Source organism: Saccoglossus kowalevskii, chromosome 10 (genome assembly GCF_978046115.1).
Source record: "Saccoglossus kowalevskii chromosome 10, keSacKowa6.1, whole genome shotgun sequence".
Taxonomy (NCBI): domain Eukaryota; kingdom Metazoa; phylum Hemichordata; class Enteropneusta; family Harrimaniidae; genus Saccoglossus; species Saccoglossus kowalevskii.
In genome coordinates this window covers 1,298,263-1,324,469 of record NC_140650.1, presented here as the reverse complement: position 1 = coordinate 1,324,469, position 26,207 = coordinate 1,298,263, and the positions used below count along the sequence as shown (strand labels likewise).

The 26,207-nt window shown below is 34.6% G+C and overlaps 1 protein-coding gene across 1 annotated transcript in view; it reads right to left on the bottom strand.

The window, feature by feature from the left end:
* The window catches only part of LOC144355725 (dysferlin-like), a 190,764-nt gene that overhangs the window by 151,665 nt on the left and 12,892 nt on the right, over positions 1-26,207 (bottom strand). Inside the window, exons 4-5 of the mRNA XM_085504822.1 lie at positions 8,185-8,290; positions 4,551-4,623 (exon numbers count right to left, since the gene is read on the bottom strand). Coding sequence (XP_085360948.1) covers positions 4,551-4,623; positions 8,185-8,290 — 179 coding nt within the window. The remainder of the gene's footprint in view (positions 1-4,550; positions 4,624-8,184; positions 8,291-26,207) is intronic.

The window sequence follows — 26,207 nt, the reverse complement described above, 5'->3', positions numbered from 1 at the left end:
GCAGTTTCAACATTATTCACATTTTTTATAATGTTATTCACATAAATGCTTAATTTCAATCATAAAATCCTACGATATGCAAATAATACTGGTCATCACCTTATCAGCATTACATACGTTGCATGTAAATTTAACACTACCTCGAGCTATACACCATGTCAATGTCAATGTCCCATAATACAATTCACAAAGAAAAGAATGTTTTAATTACAAACAAATACCAAGTCAAAAATGTTGATTACTTTTTATCACAAATATTTAATTTTTTAGGTCAGAGCAGATAAAAAAAGGTGAACCTTTCAGTAGAATGAAGGCATAGTAATGTGTATGATCCAAATAAACTGTATTAACAACATCTAAACTAATTGCAGAAAAAAGATTTAAAGTTTGAGAAAGTCAGGTATCATTTCTATGCGCCTATATTATCAATGTAATACTCATGCATGTTAACCAAACAAAACAACTTGGTAAAAAATATATAACATTTTTATTGGATTTTTTAAAATTTGGTTAGAATCTGTTATCCTATCCAATTCATCCCAAAAATCTGCACCCTCCACCCCTATGTCGAATGGTAAATCCTTTCATTTGGTGATGTGACAGTTCTGATTTTTTTGTTTCATCAGATAAACAGTTAATGGATGAGAAATACTAATTTGTAGCCATGGCCATTGTGACACAGTTTGGTAGGGATGGTGGACAGAATGGCAGATGCAGATATTGGGGGTGGGGAACACAGATAATGGGTTGGTAGACACAAAAGATAGGTTGGAGTACACAGAAGATGGGATGGTGGACACAGAAGATCGGTTGGTGGACACAGAGGATGGGTTGATGACACAGAGGATGGATTGGTGAACACAGAGGATGGATTGGTGAACACAGAGGATGGAATGGTGAACACAGAGGATGGGTTGGTGAACACAGAGGATGGGTTGGTGAACACAGAGGATGGATTGGTGGACACAGGGAATGGGTTGGTGAACACAGAGGATGGGTTGATGAACACAGAGGATGGGTTGGTGAACACAGAGGATGGGTTGGTGAACACAGAGGATGGGTTGGTGGACACAGGGAATGGGTTGGTGGACACAGGGAATGGGTTGGTGAACACAGAGGATGGGTTGGTGGACACAGAAGATGGGTTGGTAGACACAGGATGGGTTGGTGAACACAGAAGATGGGTTGGTGAACACAGAGGATTGGTTGGTGAACACAGGGTATGGGTTGGTGGACACAGAGGATTGGTTGGTGAACACAGGGGTTGGGTTGGTGAACACAGAGGATTGGTTGGTGAACACAGGGTATGGGTTGGTGAACACAGAGGATGGGTTGGTGAACACAGAGGATGGGTTGGTGGACACAGAGGATGGGTTGGTGGTGAACACAGAGGATGGGTTGGTGGACACATAGGATGGGTTGGTGGACACAGAGGATGGGTTGTGAACACAGAGGATGGGTTGGTGACACAGAAGAAAGGGTTGGTGACACAGAAGAAAGGATTGGTGTGCACAGAGGATGGGTTGGTGAACACAGAAGATGGGTTGGTGGACACAAAGGATGGGTTGGTGAACACAGAAGATGGGTTGGTGAACACAGAAGATGGGTTGGTGAACACAGAGGATTGGTTGTTGAACACAGGGTATGGGTTGGTGAACACAGAGGATGGGTTGGTGAACACAGAGGATGGGTTGGTGGACACATAGGATGGGTTGGTGGACACAGAGGATGGGTTGTGAACACAGAGGATGGGTTGGTGACACAGAAGAAAGGGTTGGTGACACAGAAGAAAGGATTGGTGTGCACAGAGGATGGGTTGGTGAACACAGAGGATGGGTTGATGAACACAGAAGATGGGTTGGTGGACACAAAGGATGGGTTGGTATACACAGAAGATGGGTTGGTGAACACAGAAGATGGGTTGGTGAACACAGAGGATTGGTTGTTGAACACAGAGTATGGGTTGGTGGACACAGAAAATGGGTTGGTGGTGAACACAAAGGATGGGTTGGTGGACACATAGGATGGGTTGGTGGACACAGAGGATGGGTTGTGAACACAGAGGATGGGTTGGTGACACAGAAGAAAGGGTTGGTGTACTCAGGGGATGGGTTGATGGACACAGGGGATGGATTGGTGGACACAGAGGATGGGTTGGTCACACAGAAGAGGGTTTGTGGACACAGAAGAGTGGTTTGTGGACACAGAGAATGGATTGGTGAACACAGAGGATGGGTTGGTGAACACAGAGGATGGGTTGGTGGACACAGGGGTTGGGTTGGTGGACACAGAGGATGGGTTGGTGAACAAAATAGTTCTGATTTACATACAAATGAATAAGCGAAAAGCTTTCCCCTCAATTTCATATGGTCAACCCTTAATCTGTTTCAAGAGAAAAAAATGCTCACAATTTAGGATTCTTCACCTGATTTGGAGAGAAATATTTTGCTGACTATTTATTTAATCTTGCTAATAATTATGCAAATCCTCACAATTAAATTAAGTGCCTTAAGTGTAACTATATACTGCATTCACTACTACATGTACAATAAATTAAATAGCAGCATTAAGGATAATCAGTGGCTGAGATATTTATAGAATAAGTGTATGCAACTCAGGTACCTATCCAATTAACAAAGATTCCATTGTGTGTGTATTTCTTATCAATGAAAACCCAGAACAAATTGGACACCTGGGAAGAATATCTGCAACCAGACATGAGCATAAATATCACTGTATCCAAAAAGGGCAATCCATACATAATGCAAATACACAATTAAACTACCAAAAACAGACATGAGCATAAATATCACTGTATCCAAACATAGTTGAACTCTGGTGACCTTGCCCTTTGTTATATAATATAATTCCCTTTATCATAGTTTGTTTCAATATAAATATGCATTGTCATAATTAATTTTGAATACAAACAAGTTTTGGGGTTGAACCAACAGTGGGGAATCAGTCTACCGAATGTCCTTAAAGGATGTAAATATCTTACAAAAACATTGGTGCCTTATTTGTTTAATTATTTTAAGGGACATAATTTCCAGCTTTCTTCAAAGTAATTCAGATATTTTAGTATAAAAACAAATGTCTCATTGAAAAAAAAAAGTGCTGCATTTAGATGTGAATAGATTCATAAAACATGCAAGATAACAGAAAATTTTAGCTGGGTTTTGTCCAAGTATTTTGTACAGGTGTCTGTCAAAAATTAATGATTCACTGAGGCAAATATGAACTGCCTCATTGTGTGACTACTGTATTATATGAAAAGTAAAAAAAAACACCCTTTATGAATAGCTATCATGTTGCAAGCTCTGCTTTGTATGCAAATCAACTTAAATAGTTAGTTGGTGTCCAGTGGAGGGAGAAGTCAACAGTACTGTTGCCTCCTGAGAATCTACATCTTCAAACACTGCAATCTTTGAAGTGCGTTTTTATTAAACTAGTATTATAAAAACTCGATCATTCTGTTCTAATAGCTGAAACATATTCCTGTGAGTTTTCATTTGTCGAATGAACTGTTTGTCAAATACAGAATACATATATTTTAGAATAATTTTCTTTTTAAAATGTGGATGAAATGTTTTGCTTTTAATGTATTTTTTATGTATTGTTTTTGATTTGATAACTTTGAACTAAACAGATTTTCTATTAGCTTCAGATCTTGATCAAAGTTAGGCACCCAGTTCATAGGAGTGCATATATTGATTTTCTGACATCTTGTTTTCTGTAAAGATTTTATTGGTAGGTTTGCAAATGTGTATCAGACTGTGCAATCTCTCCATGAGTTGGTTTTGAAACCCAGTATGGGATTCTGAGATACATTACCAAGGATATTATTACAAGATAAATCATTTGCTTCATTGAACACATACAACAATGCATATTTCCACTGAGATCAGTGATCTTTGATGTGTATCACCAGTGATCAGTCAAGTAGAAACAGTCAAAATATTTTATCAGATTTTCTCAATTTTTGCATGATATTTTCATACAGGACATCTGTTGTTCAAACTCAGGGAAGACTTTATACTGATGAATAAGGTGACCAAGTTTGATAAAGTTTGGAATAGAATTAGTAAAGTTATTATGCACACAATAACAATTATTAACGACGACGACAACAACAACAACGACGACAACGCTGGACAAAATTTTTCCCTTAATATACCTTTCCCTTCCATCTTTGATGGTACGGGCAAGGTAAAAAGGGTAATCCATACATAATGACCAGACATGAGCATAAATATCACTGTATCCAAAAAAGGCAATCCATACATAATGCAAATACACAATTAAACTACCAAAAACAGACAAATATAAATGTACTAATTTTTTCGCATTCATAATTCTAAATATTTTCATTTTGTGATCATCTGACAATTCACAAAACATTTGAAATATCACAATTCAGAATTTCATCTGAGAAATCAATATGACGAGAAACCTTTTAAACTTTAAAGCAACATACTATCAATTTTGAGTACATTGTAGGTGTAAGAACAATAATACACAAAGGAATACTGCACATTAGTATATCTCACCTTCATCAGCACCACTGTCTCCAGAACCTGCTTTCTTGGGGGGTTCATATTTCAAATGCAGTGTAATATATGCCTGTAAATTAAAAACATTCAGTGTCAAAATGTCAGCAATATTCACTACACAACATGAATGCAATATGTACCTCACCAACTCACCACCACAAAAAAGGAAACACAATCATGAATCAGTATATGTTCTCTTAAATTCAAATCTCGGCATGTGCCACCTTTTGGTCTCGAGCATCTATTGGGACAGATATTGATTTATTTTTGGCATGAGCCGACTCAGCCTAGAGTCGCGGTGCGTGTCGAGATCTCCATGTGAATGGCACAATTTTATCAGTTGGCCTAACTTCAGGGTTCTTCCCAGCCTGATTTGGCGCTGGTCGCTAATTAATATTCATTTTGCCATCCTACTAGTTAATTTAATTAATTTGACTTTTATTTTAAATATTTCAATTTATAATTAATCTTGATTAAAGTGAAAATATATATATACTTTATTTTCGCAGTAACGTCAACCTGAGACGTTGAGACATTTACATCCGACCTGGCAGCCATTTTATTTTTAAAGCATGTCGTCAGTTTGTTGCGGCCAAAGTAGAAACAAGAATTTAATCTGTTTTCTTTTCTAATGGAATGCTGGTAAATCACATTAATAGTGAGAAATAAGTATTCCTTGTATTGTTGACTGAATATAACGCTGACTAAACAAATCCTACACAGAACTAAACTGCAAACCTTCCTTCTGTTTTTATTTATCGCTGCCATCCCTTCCAATATCTTGATGTATGACTTATTCTGATCTGGTTTGTTTGTTAAAACTAACAGAATGTCAATAGGAGGTTAAAACAAAAACACATTAGGCCGATGCCACACGTGTATGTTGTTTTTTAACAGCGATGTCTTGTTTCAATAAAGTTAATTTAACTGTGTTAATTTTTTCATTGTGTTATTGTGTGTTGAAACAAACAAGGACAATAGAATGATGATCCAGTGGGTGAATATCCTGTGTTTATCATAAACAAATGCAATAGTGCCAGTCGGCAACTCTTTCCAGGACAACTCTTTCCAGGACGAGGCTGTCTGGTGCCATATGGTGTGGGGAGAACATGTAGGCATGTATGATGTACTAGTACAGTATGACTCCTCAGGCAGGCATATATAATGTACTTGTATGACTCCTTAGGCAGGCATATAGAATGTACTTGTATGACTCCTTAGGCAGGCATATATAATGTACTTGTATGACTCCTTAGGCAGGCATATATAACGTACTAGTATGACTCCTTAGGTAGGCATGTATAATTTACTAGTATGACTCCTTAGGCAGCCATGTATAATGTACTTGTATGACTCCTTAGGTAACCATGTATAATTCACTAGTATGATTTCTTAGGCAGGCATATACCATATTTATCCGGGTATAAGCCCAGGGTCCTGAACATGGAAAATTGACAAAAAGAAGGGGTGGGCGTTTGCCAGGAGATCCCCGGGAAAAAAAATGAAAATTTACAACACGCAGATCGAACTGCGGCAGGGAATACAATGGCAAATGAAAACATGCAACGGAAATAAATGAACAATATGCAACACTAGAAGTAAAACAAAAATAATGTATTGCTTATAATGTGACAAATAAACCAGAAATAATAAAAATCGACAGTGAGAAATCATTTGAATTAGGATTTTTCCACTGACAAACACTCCCAATACGAGTGAACTAATGAATTAAAATGTCAGGGGTTAAACTGCGTAAAATGATTTCCGGTTTCGACAAATTACGAATCCACCGTCATACAAGAACAATAATAATTTACAAATTTACAGAGTTAAAATTATAAAAATTCATAGCTGTTTGAAAAAACTACTCAGATCTTTATTTGTACATTCATTGCCATCTTCGTCGAACTCAAAACCCTCAAATGTCCAAGTCGGCGTCACTGTAGCCGTCGAACAAAATCCCTACAACTTATTCCTGAAGTTCGTCGATATCATCCCACACAATTCGGACTTAGCACTTTTAATCCACGGATTTCGCAGTCTGTCAGCTTGACACTTTTCATTCATGTCTAATCATAATAAAGAGACAAGAAAATGGGGTCGCTCTGTTGCGATGGCACACGATGCTTTTGTTTACAGTCTAGCAATCATCTTTGATCTTTATGCATCTGCTTTACTGATTGGCTAAGAATGACATCACTACTAGTATTTCATCATAAAGGTCAAATCGTGACATTGTTTTCTTATCAGACTCGACGCTTATTAATCACGGTGAAAGTTATCATTCAGCAAGTTCCGGCGGTTGGAATGTCTCACTATATGTATATCATGGTGGATATCGCTGGCCCCTGTTATGGATTCGCAAGCTGCTACAAAATATTTATAAAGCCAAAATAATGTGATTTCAACCATTCTCCCAGGTATGGGTTGCTACAATATTGCAACATTGTTTTCATTGTCAACAACGCTAATACCAAACCACAGGCCTGTGAGCCGAACGAGTGTGACACTTGCTTAGCGGCTCTCCTTATTCGATTTGCTTGAATCGTTTCTAAGGAAGCACAAACCAAACGGCCGGCCCTTTTTAGGGCCACAACATATTTCAAAAAGAGAACTACCGTTTCTGCTTTAATATTTATTTTTATAGACTTGCTGACTGTTATGATTCTGAAAAAATCAGCGGTGAACGCGCTGCCCTGAAGGCAGAAAGCTGTCACAGCTATTTTGTGTTCACCCCTTGTTTTACGCAATTAAAAATTTTTATAAGTATCACGACAGACTTCAAGAAAGTCAACTGTTAATATAACCACAGTCAACGAATAGAAAATAGTTTTTTTGTTTTGTTTAGAAAAAAAGACCCCCTGGGCATGTGGACGGATATTACCTCAACTTCTTTATTGTGTCAAAAGTGGGGGATGGGCGTTTGCCCAGGCATGGGCTCTTACCCGGATAAGTACGGTATAATGTACTAGGAAGATCCTTAGGTAGGCATGAAATAGAATAATGCGACTTCTTAGGAAGGCATGTGGTACATTTCCAGTTCAAGATACAGTATTACCCATAATACAACACCCTAATATACAATTCAGTCTCCTTTCCTGCGTTTCTATGGTCTCCAGTGATACATAATGACTATTAATTATACAATACTGCCCTCTATGGAATAACACATGCCATGTTTTATCATTGACAAATATGTAACAAAAAATAATGTTAAAAGTGTTATTTATTGTGTCCCTATGGAGAGGTCAGTTTGTGTCTTTATAGTCAATGACAATGTAATGAGTACGCAGAGAGAGGAGAATAATTTGTTTTGTAGTAAAATAAAGCAATTGACAAGTTCCCATGGTTACATAGATTGTCATATCTATATTAGTCAAATATTCATGAACCTTAATGTAAACTTTGTATTTTCCAATGATACATTGTAGTGTTGTGTGTTAATTCACACAGTATACTGTCATTGTCACTATAACTCTAAGCACGGATAGATACAGTACTTAGGATCATGGCTTCAATTTGATGTGATTTAACTTTCCCAGAAGCCTATGTCACTTTTATTCTAATAACTCAATTTTAAAAACTAATTATTTAAAAACTATTATATTGTACAAAATTTATAAAGACTGACCTGAGTTGCTCTTTTGCTTCCATCAACTAAGTTGACATTACAGTGTGTTGCATGACTCTTGGATTTCATTAAATCTTTCAGCGGTACTCGAGCAGTTCCCAATAATCTGTTGAAAAAAATTATACAGTCAAACTATGTGAAACTTAAAATTCTTCAAACCCTGAACCCTCTGTAAACTGAACTCTGAATGAACCAAATCCTCTGTAAACTGAACTCTGAATGAACCAAATCCTCTGTAAACTGAACCCTGTATTAACCAAATCCTCTGTAAACTGAACTCTGTATTAACCAAATCCTCTGTAAACTGAACTCTGAATGAACCAAATCCTCTGTAAACTGAACCCTGTATTAACCAAATCCTCTGTAAACTGAACCCTGTATGAACCAAATCCTCTGTAAACTGAACCCTGTATGAACCAAATCCTCTGTAAACTGAACCCTGTATGAACCAAATCCTCTGTAAACTGAACTCTGTATGAACCATATCCTCTGTAAACTGAACCCTGTATTAACCAAATCTTCTGTAAATTGAACTCTGTATTAAGCAAATCCTCTGTAAACTGAACTCTGTATTAAGCAAATCCTCTGTAAACTGAACTCTGTATTAACCAAATCCTCTGTAAACTGAACCCTGTATGAACCAAATCCTCTGTAAACTGAACCCTGTATGAACCAAATCCTCTGTAAACTGAACCCTGTATGAACCAAACCCTCTGTAAACTGAACCCTGTATGAACCATATCCTCTGTAAACTGAACCCTGTATTAACCAAATCTTCTGTAAATTGAACTCTGTATTAAGCAAATCCTCTGTAAACTGAACTCTGTATTAAGCAAATCCTCTGTAAACTGAACTCTGTATTAACCAAATCCTCTGTAAACTGAACTCTGTATTAAGCAAATCCTCTGTAAACTGAACCCTGTATGAACCAAACCCTCTGTAAACTGGACTCTGCATTTACCTAATCTTCTGTAAACTGAACCCTGTATTAAGCAAATCCTCTGTAAACTGAACTCTGTATTAAGCAAATCCTCTGTAAACTGAACCTGTGTGATTACACATTGAGACATAACAGTTCACAATGTGCAACGACCTCATAAACTCTTTTGATATTTCTCTGCGTGATTCTTTGAAAAAGGGCAGAATTCTGTCAGACAACCCACTGCCACACCAATTCACTTGTTACTTAAAGCACAAATAATAAAATATCAAGTGGTGCATATCCTGGAATTGAGCCATTGAAGACATGTTCGAACAGCACAAGATCAGCTGTGTAAAACAATTTTGAATATGCTTAGTATTTTCATTCAATACTGCATGTTTGAAACAGAATTATGATTATGCTTAGGTATGCTGTTGTTTTGTTGCAGAATCCGTTTCTTTAAATGCATGCAATTTGAAAACATGAAAATGTGATGTGTGTATACAATGTATGTACTATTACTAATAGATAGACATGTACATGTACACTGTACCAGTACAGGTATATACATTTTGTACAATGTACATGTACATGCATTCGATTTGTTCCTATTCATATTCAATGTGACTAATAAAATTACTAAATCGCATACTTTATTATAAACTCATAGTAACATAGGTATATCAAGTAAAATCTCAAAACAATACACACATAAGAATAATTTAGCCAGCCTTTGTTGACTAAATGACATACATCAAGCTCCTGTTATGTTTACTCTTTATACCAAGTTTGAAGAAAATCAAACATACACATGCCCAAGATCTGGTTCTGGACAAGTCGAAATACCTATCTTTGATCGGATGACAAAATTACATTACTCAGTTATGATTATAATAGCATACAGAATATCAGTTTGTTTTTTTGTTATGAAATGAAAGTAAAATTCAATTTATTTGTATTGTAACCAAACATTTTTGGTCGCTTGCAAACATGAAATGCAGGATGATGAAGGACATATACCAACAGCTCTGCTTAAAAATTAATTAATGTGCATAATGTCTGGCATTAGGTATGTATTTTTGTTGTACCTCGTTTCATAATAAACTCAGATACCTACAATCTATGCTATCTCTGTCAATAGTAAATTTAGATTTTTTTCTTGTTTTAATTCTTTCTCAAATATGAATTTTACCAAAACTTAAACATTAAGAGCCAAGCTATTGTGCTTTAATTTGAATGATTATGTAATATGCAATAAAACCAAGCTAAATTCACAGCTGTTATAGCGACATTGTATACCAGAGCATTTATTTTTTAATTATTAATTTTGAGTATAATTATGATCATAACATTTGTATAATTACAAGTATTCAATTATTATTCTAATTATTACTTTTACAGTTGAAATAAAATATCCAACAAAGTATAAACAAAATTTTCATTATTACCGTAATAAACAAATCTAATATAGCTGACTTTGAACAGCGACACTTCCTTGACAATGACCATTACCATTTTTATACATACCCTTAACTTAGCCTAATAGCAGTACTTTCACATTAATCATTATTTTATTCTCTTGTGTAGTTATTATGTTACAATTAAATGAGAGTTAACTAAAGCAATGTAGTATATATACAGTGGCATGTAACCATTTACTGTCAGTTAAAAAAACTCTGTGTACAAATGTCATAACCCAGAGCAAAACTTGTTGGATTTAAAGTATACTTTAACTATAACTTACATTTGTATAAAGGATGCAAGTGGTATTATATATTAGGAAGATCCTGTATTTAAAGCCATATGAATTGTAAAATAAACACAAATGCACATGATTACAAATGCTAATACATGTGAGTGAGTCTGTAAAGTGTGTATTACGTGTTTGCATTATACACTCAAACCCTCACTGCATTCTGTCATATTATTTGATTAACAAGCAGCCTGTCGGCTGAGATAGTGCCACTGTGATCAATGCACATTTCAATTAAAGAACAGAAGATATCATTAGAAAATGAACAATATATATAGTATCAAAGCAACAGGACTTGCTGTTTTCAACAAGAATTCAAAAATATCACTTTTCACCAAACATGACAAAAATAATCATCAAAATTAGATAATTGAAGATCACCACGAAATTAACAAATCTGAGAGAAGTCCACATGTAGTACAAAAAAATGTACCTATATATGTAATATAAAAGCAATCGGAATTGTGGTTTTCAACAAATGTTGAATATCACTTTTTACCAAAAATGACAAAAATATTCACCAAAATTAGAGAATTGAAGATATCATCCCGAATGAACAAATCTGAGAGAAGTCCACATGTAGTACCTATATATGTAATATCAAAGCAATTGGACTTGGGGTTTTTAACAAGAAGTTGAAAATATCACTTTTTACCAAAAATGACAAAAATATTCACAAAAATAAGAGAATTGAAGATATCATTAAAAAATGAGCAAATCAGAAAGAGATCCACATGTCCTACCTATATATGTAATATCAAAGCAATTGGACTTGCGGTTTTTAATAAGAAGTCGAAAATATCACTTTTTACCAAAAATGACAAAAATATTCATCAAAATTAGAGAATTGAAGATATCATCATGAAAAGAACAAATCTAGGTACATATACACCAAGTATCAAAGCATTCAGGCTTGTAGTTTTCAAGAAGAAGTCGAAAAAGTAAAACACTGACACGGACGACGGTGGACATGATAAACTCCGCTCGACAAAGTCAACAGCGGAGCTAAAAACACATTGCATGTGATCTTCATTGTATAATACTGTAGATATCAAAGCATAATACACACATCACATGAAATTATGTAACATCACATGAAATTATGTAACATCACATGAAATTATGTAACATCACATGAAATCATGAACTATCACATAAAATCATGTACTATCACATGAAATCATGTACTATCACATGATTTTGGTTAATGAATGGGTATTGGGCATCATCAAAGGGACAACTAATGCCTGTAAACCAATGACCAGCTACTTGTATTAAAGTACCATTAATTGCATAGGAGGAAATAATAAAAAAAATTTTTATCAAGAATGATTTATGTAAATCAGACATTGCTACTCACATTTAAACATGATTGATGATTAGTAATTAGAAACACATATTAAATTCTCGTTAACTATAAATTTTTATACAAGAATGTAATATATTTCTTATGTTATGAATCCATACAGAATTACATATTCATGTAGGAGATGTCATTGTGATCCTACATGTACAACTATATACATACCAAATTCTGTAAATATATCCTGAAAGGGAATATATCAGCAACTAATGCTGCAGTACAGGGAGAGTTTGAGAGATTTAGTTTACGTGCATTAAGGTCACCCAGAATGGTAAAATATTGGATAAAAATATTAAAAATGGATACAAACAGATGTATGTACATCAATGTTATCTAGAGCAATGCAATCTGGCAAAAAAAAGGGATTGATTGCTGGGTCAATGAACTAAAAAATATCCAATGAATTACGGTTTTGCTGAGGCTTGGTATATCCAGGGAGTTGGAAATGAACCCAAATTTCTATCTGAGTTCAGAAAACGATGTAAAGAAATTGAATTTCAACAATGGCATATAGACATAAGTAGACTTGATACTTATAAATTGTTTAAGGAGACACTTTCCCTAGATATTTTAGTTCAACAAGAGATATCAAACTTTATTTTAACTGCGACCAAAATTAGAGATTAGATTTCTTTAATAATTTATTTGTGTATTTATTTATTTGTAAATTTCAAGTACATTTATTCTAGTTATTTTCAAAATATTGTCTTGTTAACAAAAATTCTTTATTGTTGCAAATACCCTATGTAACCAACTCTTTTTTTACACGGGAACAATAAAGTTCATTCATTCATTATCTACTAATTCCAATGAAACCTATTTTTAAATGAGCACTAACTTCTTTTTGTGTGTCCAGCCACACTCTAAATATTGAACAGGGAAGACGTGTAAATCTTCCACGGGAAAATATGTTATGTCACAGTTGTCATGATGGCAACATAGACAACGAGTACCATTTTCTTTTGATATGTACTTCCTACCAGTCTTTGAGGGAAATATTGTATTAACCCTAATATAGAGAAGTTTGTTCAGCTTATGTCCTTATCCAATGTGGACACTGTGAGAAATTTAGCCAAATTTTTAGTTTTTGCTTTCAAACAGAGAGAACAATACATGCCTTGAGTCTGTACTTTTTATACGCATGTATTTATGTATTTATATTTAAGGTCACTAAATTGTTGTAATTTTGTTTAGCACAAAGTGCCGGAGGCCTAGGGTGCATACTGAATAAATTATTATTATTACATGTACATGTATAACTATTACAAGCTCGATACATACTTAATTAGACAATTTTGAGAAAGCATATCATAGGTATCAAACTAACAATACCAGTCTACTGTTGTCAGTTTTTACCAGACGTAATGTACTGACAGAAGTGTATTTATATTTTAATGATTTGTGTGGTGTTTTGAGGTTTAATACGACCATTGTAAACAAGATATATATATACATGTACAACAGCCTCTGTCTGAAATACACGACTATAGATAACAGAACCTACATGTAACAGTCTACCTACACTCTAAAAATCAAAATAGCTCTGCTGACATTGTAATGTGTCTTTTTGTGTGTTTGTCAAGGTTAATTGTTAGCAGAATATTCTTGCCATATCACAACCAAGGTAGTTTACTAGTATATTGATGTTGTCGTGACAATTGCAATTGCTACATGTATCATCTTGTCACAAATCTGATAGTGGTCTACCGAAGGTTGTGCATACAAATATCATACAATCAAGCTGGTACTTTTCAAGAAGACAATAATACCATTTTTTACTAAAAATGACCAATATAAGAAATAATATTGTTAAATCAAAGAAAGCTTAGAAAGAACTCCCGTGTGCTGAGAGTATTGAAGACATATTAAAAATTAATTAAAAATTACTTGTACTTGAGATATTGATGGAATAGCTGAAAACTAATTATGTAAATCAGGTAACTGATATGAACAGATTTAAGTGTAAAACTAATAAGGTCTGCACAATGTACCAAGTTTCATTGAAATGTGATTAGAACCCAAAAAATATTAATTATTATGCTAATTAGAGAGTTAATATGAACAGATTTTAACCCAAAATTAATCAGGCTGCCTATTGTCCTAGAGCATTTATGTACCAAGTTTTATTCAAATGTGATGATCAATACTTGAGATATCAGTATTAATTAATTATGTTAATTAAGTGATTAAGAAGCATACATATTTACCAAAAACTAATATGGTGTATAGTCCTAGGTTCATTGAAATGTGATGGGTACTCTTTAAAAGTTTCATTGAAATCCAATGAGTGGTTTGTATACATCAGTGCAACAGCCATAGAACAGCAAAAAATTAACTCATTATGCAAATTAGGTAATTAATAGGCACACTTATTTATCCCAAAATTAATCTGGTCTCTGCATAGTCCTAGAAAATGTCGCAAGTCTCATTGAAATGTGATGATTAGTACTTGAGATATCAGGTGAAAAGCTGAAAATTAACTAATTATGCTAATAAGGTAATTAATATGCACAAATATTTACCCAAAAACTAATTAGGTCTCTGCACAGTCCTCAAGTAACTATGTACCAAGTTTCATTGAAATGTGATCATTACTACTCGAAATATGAAAAGCTGAAAATTAATTAATTATGCAAATTAGGTAATTAATATGTACTGATATTACCCTAAACACTACCAGGTCTGTGCAGTGTCATATGACATCTATGTACCAAGTTTTATTGAAATGTTATGATTAGTACTTGAGATATCAGTGGAAAAGCCGAAAATTGATTAATCATTATGTAAATTAGGTAATTAATAATATTAACAGATTTTTACCCAAAACTAATCAAATCTGCGCATTAGTTCAGAGCATCCATGTGCCAAGTTTCATTGAAATCCAATGAGTGGTTCTTCAAAAATCAGTGGAACAGTCATAGAACAACTTAAAATCAGTTAATTATCATGCAAATTAGGTAATTAATATTTATAGATTTTTACCCAAAACTAATCAAATTTGCGTATTGGTTCAGAGCATCCCTGTGCCAAGTTTCATCAAAATCCAATGAGTGGTTCTTCAAATATCAGTGGAACAGTCATGGAACAGCTTGAAATCAGTTAATTATCATTCAAATTAGATAATTAATATTCATAGATTTTTACCCAAAACTAATCAAATCTGCGCACTACTTCAGAGCATCCATGTGCCAAGTTTCATCAAAATCCAATGAGTGGTTCTTCAGATATCAGTGGAACAGTCTTGGAACAGCTAAAAATCAGCTAATTATCATGCAAATTAGGTAATTAATATTCATAGATTTTTACCAAAACCTAATCAACTCTGCGCATTATCCCAGAGCATCTATGTACCAAGTTTCACCAAAATTTGATTAGTGGTTCTTGAGATAACGGTGCAACAAAAAAAGTGACATACATACATACATACATACATACAGACAGGGTAACTGCAAAGACTACCTTTTGTGCTTCGCACACGGGAGTCAAAAATTAACAAGTCATTGTTAATGTCATAGTCCCTGTTGGAATTAGAGAAAATGTTATTCATGCCAAAAATAAAGTACTATGGACCAAAAGTATAGTAACTGAGAACAGAAATTAGATGTAATAAACGATACATTTTGGAAAACAAGATGGCTGCCAGTCAGTCATTTTAGATTTGAACAAGAAATTAATCATCATAGCCATGTATCCTAACAAGTATAGTGTATGTTTTAAATTTAAACAAAAACTGACAAAGTATGCAAAGATACCACACTTTCAAAAAACAAAATGGCTGCCAGCCAGCCATATTGGATTAAATCAGTAAACCATTACATGTGCATATGTCCCAGATAAAGTACTAGGCACATGCAAGGAATGAACAGATTTGGTCCACAGAGTTCTGAAATATGACTCCAGACGGGGACTGAATTACAATTAAGTCCCTGTTTTGAAATGTGTTATAAATATAATTGTTGACAAACAAATGGACACCTATGTGAATAGCTTCACTCTGTCATCTACATGTGAGATGACAGTAGAGCCAATAAAAATGGATATGTTTGATTGTGTTGTACATAACTGGAAAAATGAGATTCAGTGATATGAAATTTGACCAGCTACATGAAGTCTACATGGGTAGCACTGGTTATGAATGCAATGCATTAATATTTAAATATTAGCAGAGAAATTTACAATATACATAGACAGTTAATCATAAGACATATTCACACCATTATGCCTTGCATTTCTGCATGAAAATGAGTGGACTACGCATATTTTGAATCAAATTGTGAAAATAAATGACATCAGTAGCCCACCAAGGGTAAAAACAAAACAAATATGAATGAAACTAGACCATGCAGGCTCACCAGAGAAATAGTTCATTTGAAGCAAATGCATACATGTAGGCGGCAGCATGAAATTGTGCATGGGGGGCGAGATCTGCTCACCAACCTCGCTAGTAAGGCGCAGCCTGATTTTGGATGGGCGCCACCCCACCCTCATAACATTTTTTCCCGAGTGTGTGTGAGTAACTTGCTATAAAATCCCCAAAATTTATAGCTGTGAAAGTTAAACGGTTTACAATATTACTATGACATTCACACAGATCAATTAACGAGTCAAGGATTTATCCTGTCATTTAAAATACAGACTGACAAATTAAACTTGTGGTATTTTGGAAAGGGTAATTTCTACAAAAGCTGTTTTACAAATGACATTTCAAATGAAAGAACAAATGACTTGTCAGACAATAGTATAATATAAATATGTCATAAATTTGATATCATGATACAACATAATAGTCCGGACATTAGTTTCTAGAAATACAGACATTACTCATGATTAAACGCTCTTTAAGTATAGGATAGCCATTAACAGGTTTGAAAGCTCTTTAACATACATAATTAACATATAACAATTATGGATACCATGCCTGATGATACAGACATTTCATAATATCTTTTATTAAATTTTCTAATATAGACTGGCTAGTGGATTTACAATACCATAAGATACCAGAATGCACCAGTCAATATGATCAATGTATTGCCCAATAACCACATCACCTTTTGATCATCATATTATAATACATCTTTTCTGTGTTTGTAATAAGAATTTCATACAAGTTAACAGCCAAAAATGATGCTGACGAGTCATGATATGACATGACAGAACTTGAAACAAATGCATTTTAGTGAGTGTTACATGTACAATCTAGTTGTAAATTTTCATTGCAATCAGTCGTATGTTAGAGACATGGCCTGGGATTTGTTAATATAAAATTTCTGTCATTCTGCCAGTTTTAATCCAATGAAAATCATTATAGTTGCAGTAAGTTCAAAGTAAGTACCAATTATGAACGATGTGATCCTGTTCTGCAATGACAAAAATGCTTAATGTTGATGAATTTTTATTATTAAAATGGCCGCCATCTTGCATGTAATTCCGATCAGGAAACAAAATAAACATGCATACATGTACATGTATGTATCCCAGAATGCATGTGTGAAGTTTTTATGAGATACAGGTGAGTATGCATGCATGAATAAATGCAAACATAAAGGTCAAAACTTAAGTCCTTCTTTTGGGACTTCATCAGAACCAACATGTACAATGCATATGGGATTTTTTAAATCATGATGTAGCACAATTCCACCTCATTGATCTCTGTAACTTCTCTGGGGCATTAGCATACATTAGCATAGTTCACCAAGGCCAATCGTTGATTTTTTCCACCAAATGTACCAGTAATTCTATCATTTTATTTTATTGAAAATATGTCCAGCCATGTTGAAAAGCTTATTTTTTTTGAGAGCGTTCAGTACTTCATGAATTGTCATGTACATATATGTACATATCACATTGTGTGAACTGGCATCATTTCCAGTTTTCAGATTCAGACATTTATCAAAGATTTCCGGTTGAAACTTTAAAGCCACATTCACAGACATATTTGACATATAAACATTCTTGATGAAGAGATCATGGTATTGATCTTTGCCCAGCCAGAACCCCCCCTCCCACCTTCCAGCCAAAACAAATTGTCTCTACCCAGTCTAAAGTATGCCACACACAATTAATTTGTTTATACACCATGAATAGAAATTCAATTGGCTTAACCCTTAGAGTAGTGATATAACAGATTAAATTACTTGTTAATGGTGGAAGTGGTAGTTTTCAAGAAGAAGTCAAAAAAGTTAAAGTGGATGCTGCCGTCAGATGACAATGGACTCATAAGCTCTGCTCAACAAAGTCGACAGCAAATCTAAAAATATTATCTTACAAATTTAAGTGCATATGTATCTCAAGATGTAAAATGAGTGTGTGAAGTTTTAATGTGATTGGCCAGGCATGCATGGTCAATATACAGATACACACACATGCACAAAGGTTTTGGACTTTGTTCAAATGGAGACTGTATGACCACAACAAAATGAATCAAACTATATTAATAGAACAAAAAGCCTCTCGGCCGAGATAGCTCCACTGTTAGCAATGTCAAAAATATCAACAAAAATATAACTTTTACTAAAAATTACAAAAATATTCATCAAAATCAGAGAATTGAAAGATATTATCATGAAATGAACAAGTCATTGTTAATGACACAGTCCCCGTCCAAAATTTTGTGATCTGATATATTAATTTGATGCTGATGAAGTCATTGAGATTAGATTGAAACCATTAATAGGAGATGGATTTATAAAAAAATTATGATTTAGTGCTTTTACACAAGAATTGGATATTGTGCAGTCATATTGAATCAAATTACAAAAATAATATTGGTACAAAATTTAAAGAGAAACGTTCATTGCATTAAAGAGAAAGTAGCATGGGTACCATGAAAAACAAAATGGCTGCCAGTCAGCCATATTAGTTCGAATCACGGAAAAAATATGACATGCACTTATAACCAAATATGTATGATCACCATACCAACTTTGATCTAAATCGACCCAGTCATCTCTCAGAAACAGCTGCGCCAGTCGGCCATTTTTGCTCCGATCATAAAGTTACTTGTCGTGCACACTTGTATGTAAGACATTATGTATTGTCTTTATGTGAAGTTTGAATGAAATCCGTCCATGGGTGTCCGAGATAAAGCTCCGAACGTACATACGTACAGACGGACAGACGGAACGAACCCAAATTAATAACTTCGTCCGAATGGGGACTAACAAATCTGATAGAGATCTACCTGAGGTACCTATATGTATAACATCAAAGCAATCAAACTTGCAGTTTTTAACAAGTCAAAAATATCACTTTTTTCCAAAAATGTCAAGCAGCCTGTCAGCTGAGATAGCTCCGCTGTTAGCAATGCACATTTCAATTAAAGAACTGAAGATATCATTAATTCAAAAATATCACGTTTGAACAAAAATGACAACAAGCAGCCTCTCGGCTGAGATAGCTCTGCTATTAGCAATGCACATTTCAATTAAGAACTAAAGATATCATTAGAAAATGAACAATACATGTATGTATAATATCAATGCAATCGGACTGGCTGTTTTTAACAAGAAGTCGAAAATATCACTTTTCACCAAAAATGACAAAAATATTCATCAGAATTAGAGAATTAAAGATATCATCACGAAATGAACAAATCTGAGAGAGGTCCACATGTAGTACCTATATATGTAATATCAAAGCAATTGGACTTGCGGTTTTTAACAAGAAGTCAAAAATATCACTTTTTACCAAAAATGACAAAAATATTCACCAAAATTAGAGAATGGAAGATACCATCATGAAATGAACAAATCTGAGAGAGGTCCACATGCAGTACCTATATATGTAATATCAAAGCAATTGGACTTGCGGTTTTTAACAAGAAGTCAAAAATATCACTTTTTACCAAAAATGACAAAAATATTCACCAAAATTAGAGAATGGAAGATACCATCATGAAATGAACAAATCTGAGAGAGGTCCACATGTAGTACCTATATATGTAATATCAAAGCAATTGGACTTGCTGTTTTTAACAAGAAGTCGAAAATATCACTTTTTACCAAAACTGACAAAAATATTCACCAAAATTAGAGAATTGAAGATATCATTACAAAATGAACAAATCTGAGAGAGGTCCACATTTAGTTCCAATATATGTAATATCAAAGCAATTGGACTTGCAGTTTTTAACAAGAAGTCGAAAATATCACTTTTTACAAAAAATGACAAAAATATTCACCAAAATTAAAGAATTAAAGATATCATCACGAAATGAACAAATCTCTGAAAGGTCCACATGTAGTATCAATATGTTATATCAAAGCATTTGGACTTGCGGTTTTTAACAAGAAGTCGAAAATATCACTTTTTACCAAAAATGACAAAAATATTCATCAAAATTAGAGAATTAAAGATATCATCACAAAATTAACAAATCTAAGAGAGGTCCACCCAAAGGTACCCACATACCAAGTATCAAAGCATTTGGGCTAGCGGTTTTCAGGAAGAAAATAGCTTTTTTGACCAAAAATTACAAAAATATTCGCTATGAAATGAACAAATCTGAGAGAGAACCACCCAGGGTACTTTCCTAGAAAGTTTCACAGCTATACAGTTTGTGGTTTTTAAGAAGAAGTCGAAAATGTAAAGTTGACAACGGCGATGACGGTGGATGCCGACGGACAATCAGTAATACTATAAGCTTCGTCGACAGCGAAGCTAAAAATAGAGAATTTGAGATTTTGACATGAAATTAACAAATCAGAGAAAGAACCATCCAAGGTACTTGCATATCAAATTTAAAAACATTATGACTTGCGGTTTCGAAGAAGAAATTGAAATTGTAAAGTTGACGACGACAGACAATCAGTAAAATGAACAGCTGCGCTGTGTCGGTACACATATTGTGATTCAATTCTCAGAACTAAACAGGAAATACTATGTGCTTTGTTTCACTTTACATCTCAATGTATAAATATGTCATGGATAGACACAACGTAATCGGCCTACCAACATATACAAGAATATCCATTAATAGGATTAAATATATTAACCTAATCCAACATATAAATATAATGTATAATCATAATATCTAAGTATAAATTACATTATCCTTTTTTCTCTCACAATAGTAATGCAACAAGTAAAAAAATTCAACCGTTCTTTTTACCAAATAAATGAAAAAAAAAGTTGTGAAATAATAAAGGTAATAACATCAGTGTCACTCTGACAGTTTTATACAATAAAACTCAGGTTAAATTGCAGTATGCAAATTAGGCCTAATAGTCATACCTAATTTGTATATGAATTCAATGTACCAGCTGCCTGTGATAATGCTAGTAATTAGGTACAGATAGTTTTTACAATTTCCTGTATTATAAATATCTGCTTTGGTATTTTCTATTTTCATCAATTACTTTCAGTTTCACGACTTTATTTAAAACACTCACATCATACACAAGTATGTCTGCCTGGCAGCAACCGACATTTGTAATATCATATGTCAATATTAAACACAGACAAAGAATGCTAACCATATGGTTTACTCAGCAGATAATATTCCACTACATCCTGTTATAAGTATTCACTTTATAAATACATCAACCATTCTTTTCAGAAGACCACTCATTCAGAATTACATCTCATCCAGTGCCTTGTAATGTTTTGTAATTTTAAGAAAACAATACAAGTTATTGTGACTAATGATATCTATTGAAATAAGGCGAACACCATCTAACTTATGGGAGGTCAAATATTAAAGCTGACATATAGCAAATTCAAGTGTTTGATTTGTGTGTAAAAGTTATTTTTGTACTGAATGTGTCAAAATCACAATAAGAAGCTATGCAAAAGTATGTACTAGAAAATGACATGGGTGAACATACATGTATATGGTCCATGAGATATAATAAACAAGCAAATGGAAACATAGACAAAGGTACATGAAAATGACTAGAGTTTGTAAGTCTTGACTAATCGTATTTATGGGAGAAAATTATAATGACACATGCTACTTGGCATATCGACACATGCTAGTTGGCATTATATCAACACATGCTAGTTGGCATTATATCAGCACATGCTAGTTGGCATTATATCAGCACATGCTAGTTGGCATTATATCAGCACATGCTAGTTGGCATTATATCAGCACATGCTAGTTGGCATTATATCAGCACATGCTAGTTGGCATTATATCAGCACATGCTAGTTGGCATTATATCAGCACATGCTAGTTGGCATTATATCAGCACATGCTAGTTGGCATTATATCAGCACATGCTAGTTGGCATTATATCAGCACATGCTAGTTGGCATTATATCAACACATGCTAGTTGGCATTATATCAACACATGCTAGTTGGCATTATATCAACACATGCTAGTTGGCATTATATCAACACATGCTAGTTGGCATTATATCAACACATGCTAGTTGGCATTATATCAGCACATGCTAGTTGGCATTATATCAACACATGCTAGTTGGCATTATATCAACACATGCTAGTTGGCATTATATCAGCACATGCTAGTTGGCATTATATCAACACATGCTAGTTGGCATTATATCAACACATGCTAGTTGGCATTATATCAGCACATGTTAGTTGGCATTATATCAGCACATGCTAGTTGGCATTATATCAACACATGCTAGTTGGCATTATATCAACACATGCTAGTTGGCATTATATCAGCACATGCTAGTTGGCATTATATCAGCACATGTTAGTTGGCATTATATCAGCACATGCTAGTTGGCATTATATCAGCACATGCTAGTTGGCATTATATCAGCACATGCTAGTTGGCATTATATCAGCACATGCTAGTTGGCATTATATCAACACATGCTAGTTGGCATTATATCAACACATGCTAGTTGGCATTATATCAGCACATGCTAGTCGGCATTATATCAGCACATGCTAGTTGGCATTATATCAACACATGCTAGTTGGCATTATATCAGCACATGCTAGTCGGCATTATATCAGCACATGCTAGTTGGCATTATATCGACACATGCTAGTTGGCATTATATCAGCACATGCTAGTCGGCATTATATCAGCACATGCTAGTCGGCATTATATCAACACATGCTAGTCGGCATTATATCAGCACATGCTAGTTGGCATTATATCAGCACATGCTAGTTGGCATTATATCGACACATGCTAGTTGACATTATATCGACACATGCTAGTTGGCATTATATCAACACATGCTAGTTGGCATTATATCGACACATGCTAGTTGGCATTATATCAGCACATGCTAGTCGGCATTATATCAGCACATGCTAGTTGGCATTATATCAACACATGCTAGTCGGCATTATATCAGCACATGCTAGTTGGCATTATATCAGCACATGCTAGTTGGCATTATATCAACACATGCTAGTTGGCATTATATCGACACATGCTAGTTGGCATTATATCAGCACATGCTAGTCGGCATTATATCAGCACATGCTAGTTGGCATTATATCAACACATGCTAGTTGGCATTATATCAGCACATGCTAGTTGGCATTATATCAGCACATGCTAGTTGGCATTATATCGACACATGCTACTTGGCATATCGACACATGTTAGTTGGCATTATATCAGCACATGTTAGTTGGCATTATATCAACACATGCTAGTTGGCATTATATCAACACATGCTAGTTGGCATTATATCAGCACATGCTAGTTGGCATTATATCAACACATGTTAGTTGGCATTACATCAGCACATGCTAGTTGGCATTACATCAGCACATGCTAGTTGGCATTATATCGACACATGCTACTTGGCATATCGACACATGTTAGTTGGCATTATATCAGCACATGCTAGTTGGCATTATATCGGCACATGCTAGTTGGCATTATATCGGCACATGCTAGTCGGAATTATATCAGCACATGTTAGTTGGCATTATATCAGCACATGCTAGTTGGCATTATATCAGCACATGCTAGTTGGCATTATATCAGCACATGCTAGTTGGCATTATATCAGCACATGCTAGTTGGCATTATATCAACACATGCTAGTTGGCATTATATCAACACATGCTAGTTGGCATTACATCAGCACATGCTAGTTGGCATTATATCAGCACATGCTAGTTGGCATTATATCAGCACATGCTAGTTGGCATTATATCAACACATGCTAGTTGGCATTATATCAACACATGCTAGTTGGCATTATATCAGCACATGTTAGTTGGCATTATATCAACACATGCTAGTTGGCATTATATCAGCACATGCTAGTTGGCATTATATCAACACATGCTAGTTGGCATTATATCAGCACATGTTAGTTGGCATTATATCAGCACATGCTAGTTGGCATTATATCAACACATGCTAGTTGGCATTATATCAACACATGCTAGTTGGCATTATATCAGCACATGCTAGTTGGCATTATATCAGCACATGTTAGTTGGCATTATATCAGCACATGCTAGTTGGCATTATATCAGCACATGCTAGTTGGCATTATATCAGCACATGCTAGTTGGCATTATATCAGCACATGCTAGTTGGCATTATATCAACACATGCTAGTTGGCATTATATCAACACATGCTAGTTGGCATTATATCAGCACATGCTAGTCGGCATTATATCAGCACATGCTAGTCGGCATTATATCAGCACATGCTAGTTGGCATTATATCAGCACATGCTAGTTGGCATTATATCAGCACATGCTAGTTGGCATTATATCAGCACATGCTAGTTGGCATTATATCAGCACATGCTAGTTGGCATTATATCAGCACATGCTAGTTGGCATTATATCAGCACATGCTAGTTGGCATTATATCAGCACATGCTAGTTGGCATTATATCAGCACATGCTAGTTGGCATTATATCAGCACATGCTAGTTGGCATTATATCAGCACATGCTAGTTGGCATTATATCAGCACATGCTAGTTGGCATTATATCAGCACATGCTAGTTGGCATTATATCAGCACATGCTAGTTGGCATTATATCAGCACATGCTAGTTGGCATTATATCAGCACATGCTAGTTGGCATTATATCAGCACATGCTAGTTGGCATTATATCAGCACATGCTAGTTGGCATTATATCAGCACATGCTAGTTGGCATTATATCAGCACATGTTAGTTGGCATTATATCAGCACATGCTAGTTGGCATTATATCAGCACATGCTAGTTGGCATTATATCAGCACATGCTAGTTGGCATTATATCAGCACATGCTAGTTGGCATTATATCAGCACATGCTAGTTGGCATTATATCAGCACATGCTAGTTGGCATTATATCAGCACATGCTAGTTGGCATTATATCAGCACATGCTAGTTGGCATTATATCAGCACATGCTAGTTGGCATTATATCAGCACATGCTAGTTGGCATTATATCAGCACATGCTAGTTGGCATTATATCAGCACATGCTAGTTGGCATTATATCAGCACATGCTAGTTGGCATTATTAGTGGCACAGGCTTGTCAGAATTTAATCATAGAGCTGTCACATAGCCTTATAAAAAGCAAGTCCATCTTTATCCCCATACATTATTTACTTTTATGACTACCACTACATTCCACAAGTACTCAAATGAATGAACTTACACAAGTGGTACAATTTAATTATACTGGGAGATGAACTGAATTGATATATTTTGCATAGCATGACAATATCAGTTACACTCTGTCAATTAAGCAAATATGGCTGAATTACTGAAAAGATCAGGAAAAGTAGATTATATAAGTTACTTACATGTACAGATTATTTTAACTGAGGTTAAAATACTGAAATCCTGCAATTTTTATGCTGGTTATAAATACTTTTTGAGAAAACTGCACAAATTGATTGAATTAGATATTATATATAAATCATGGTCATTTTATACAGTGATTCAGATGGTCACCAGTCATCAGCAATTTGCTAATTGACAATAGTTGATATCTTGGATTAAATGTTCTAAACTAATTTTCAGACAACAGTACCCCTAAAAATGGTACAGACCAATTTTGACATTTAAA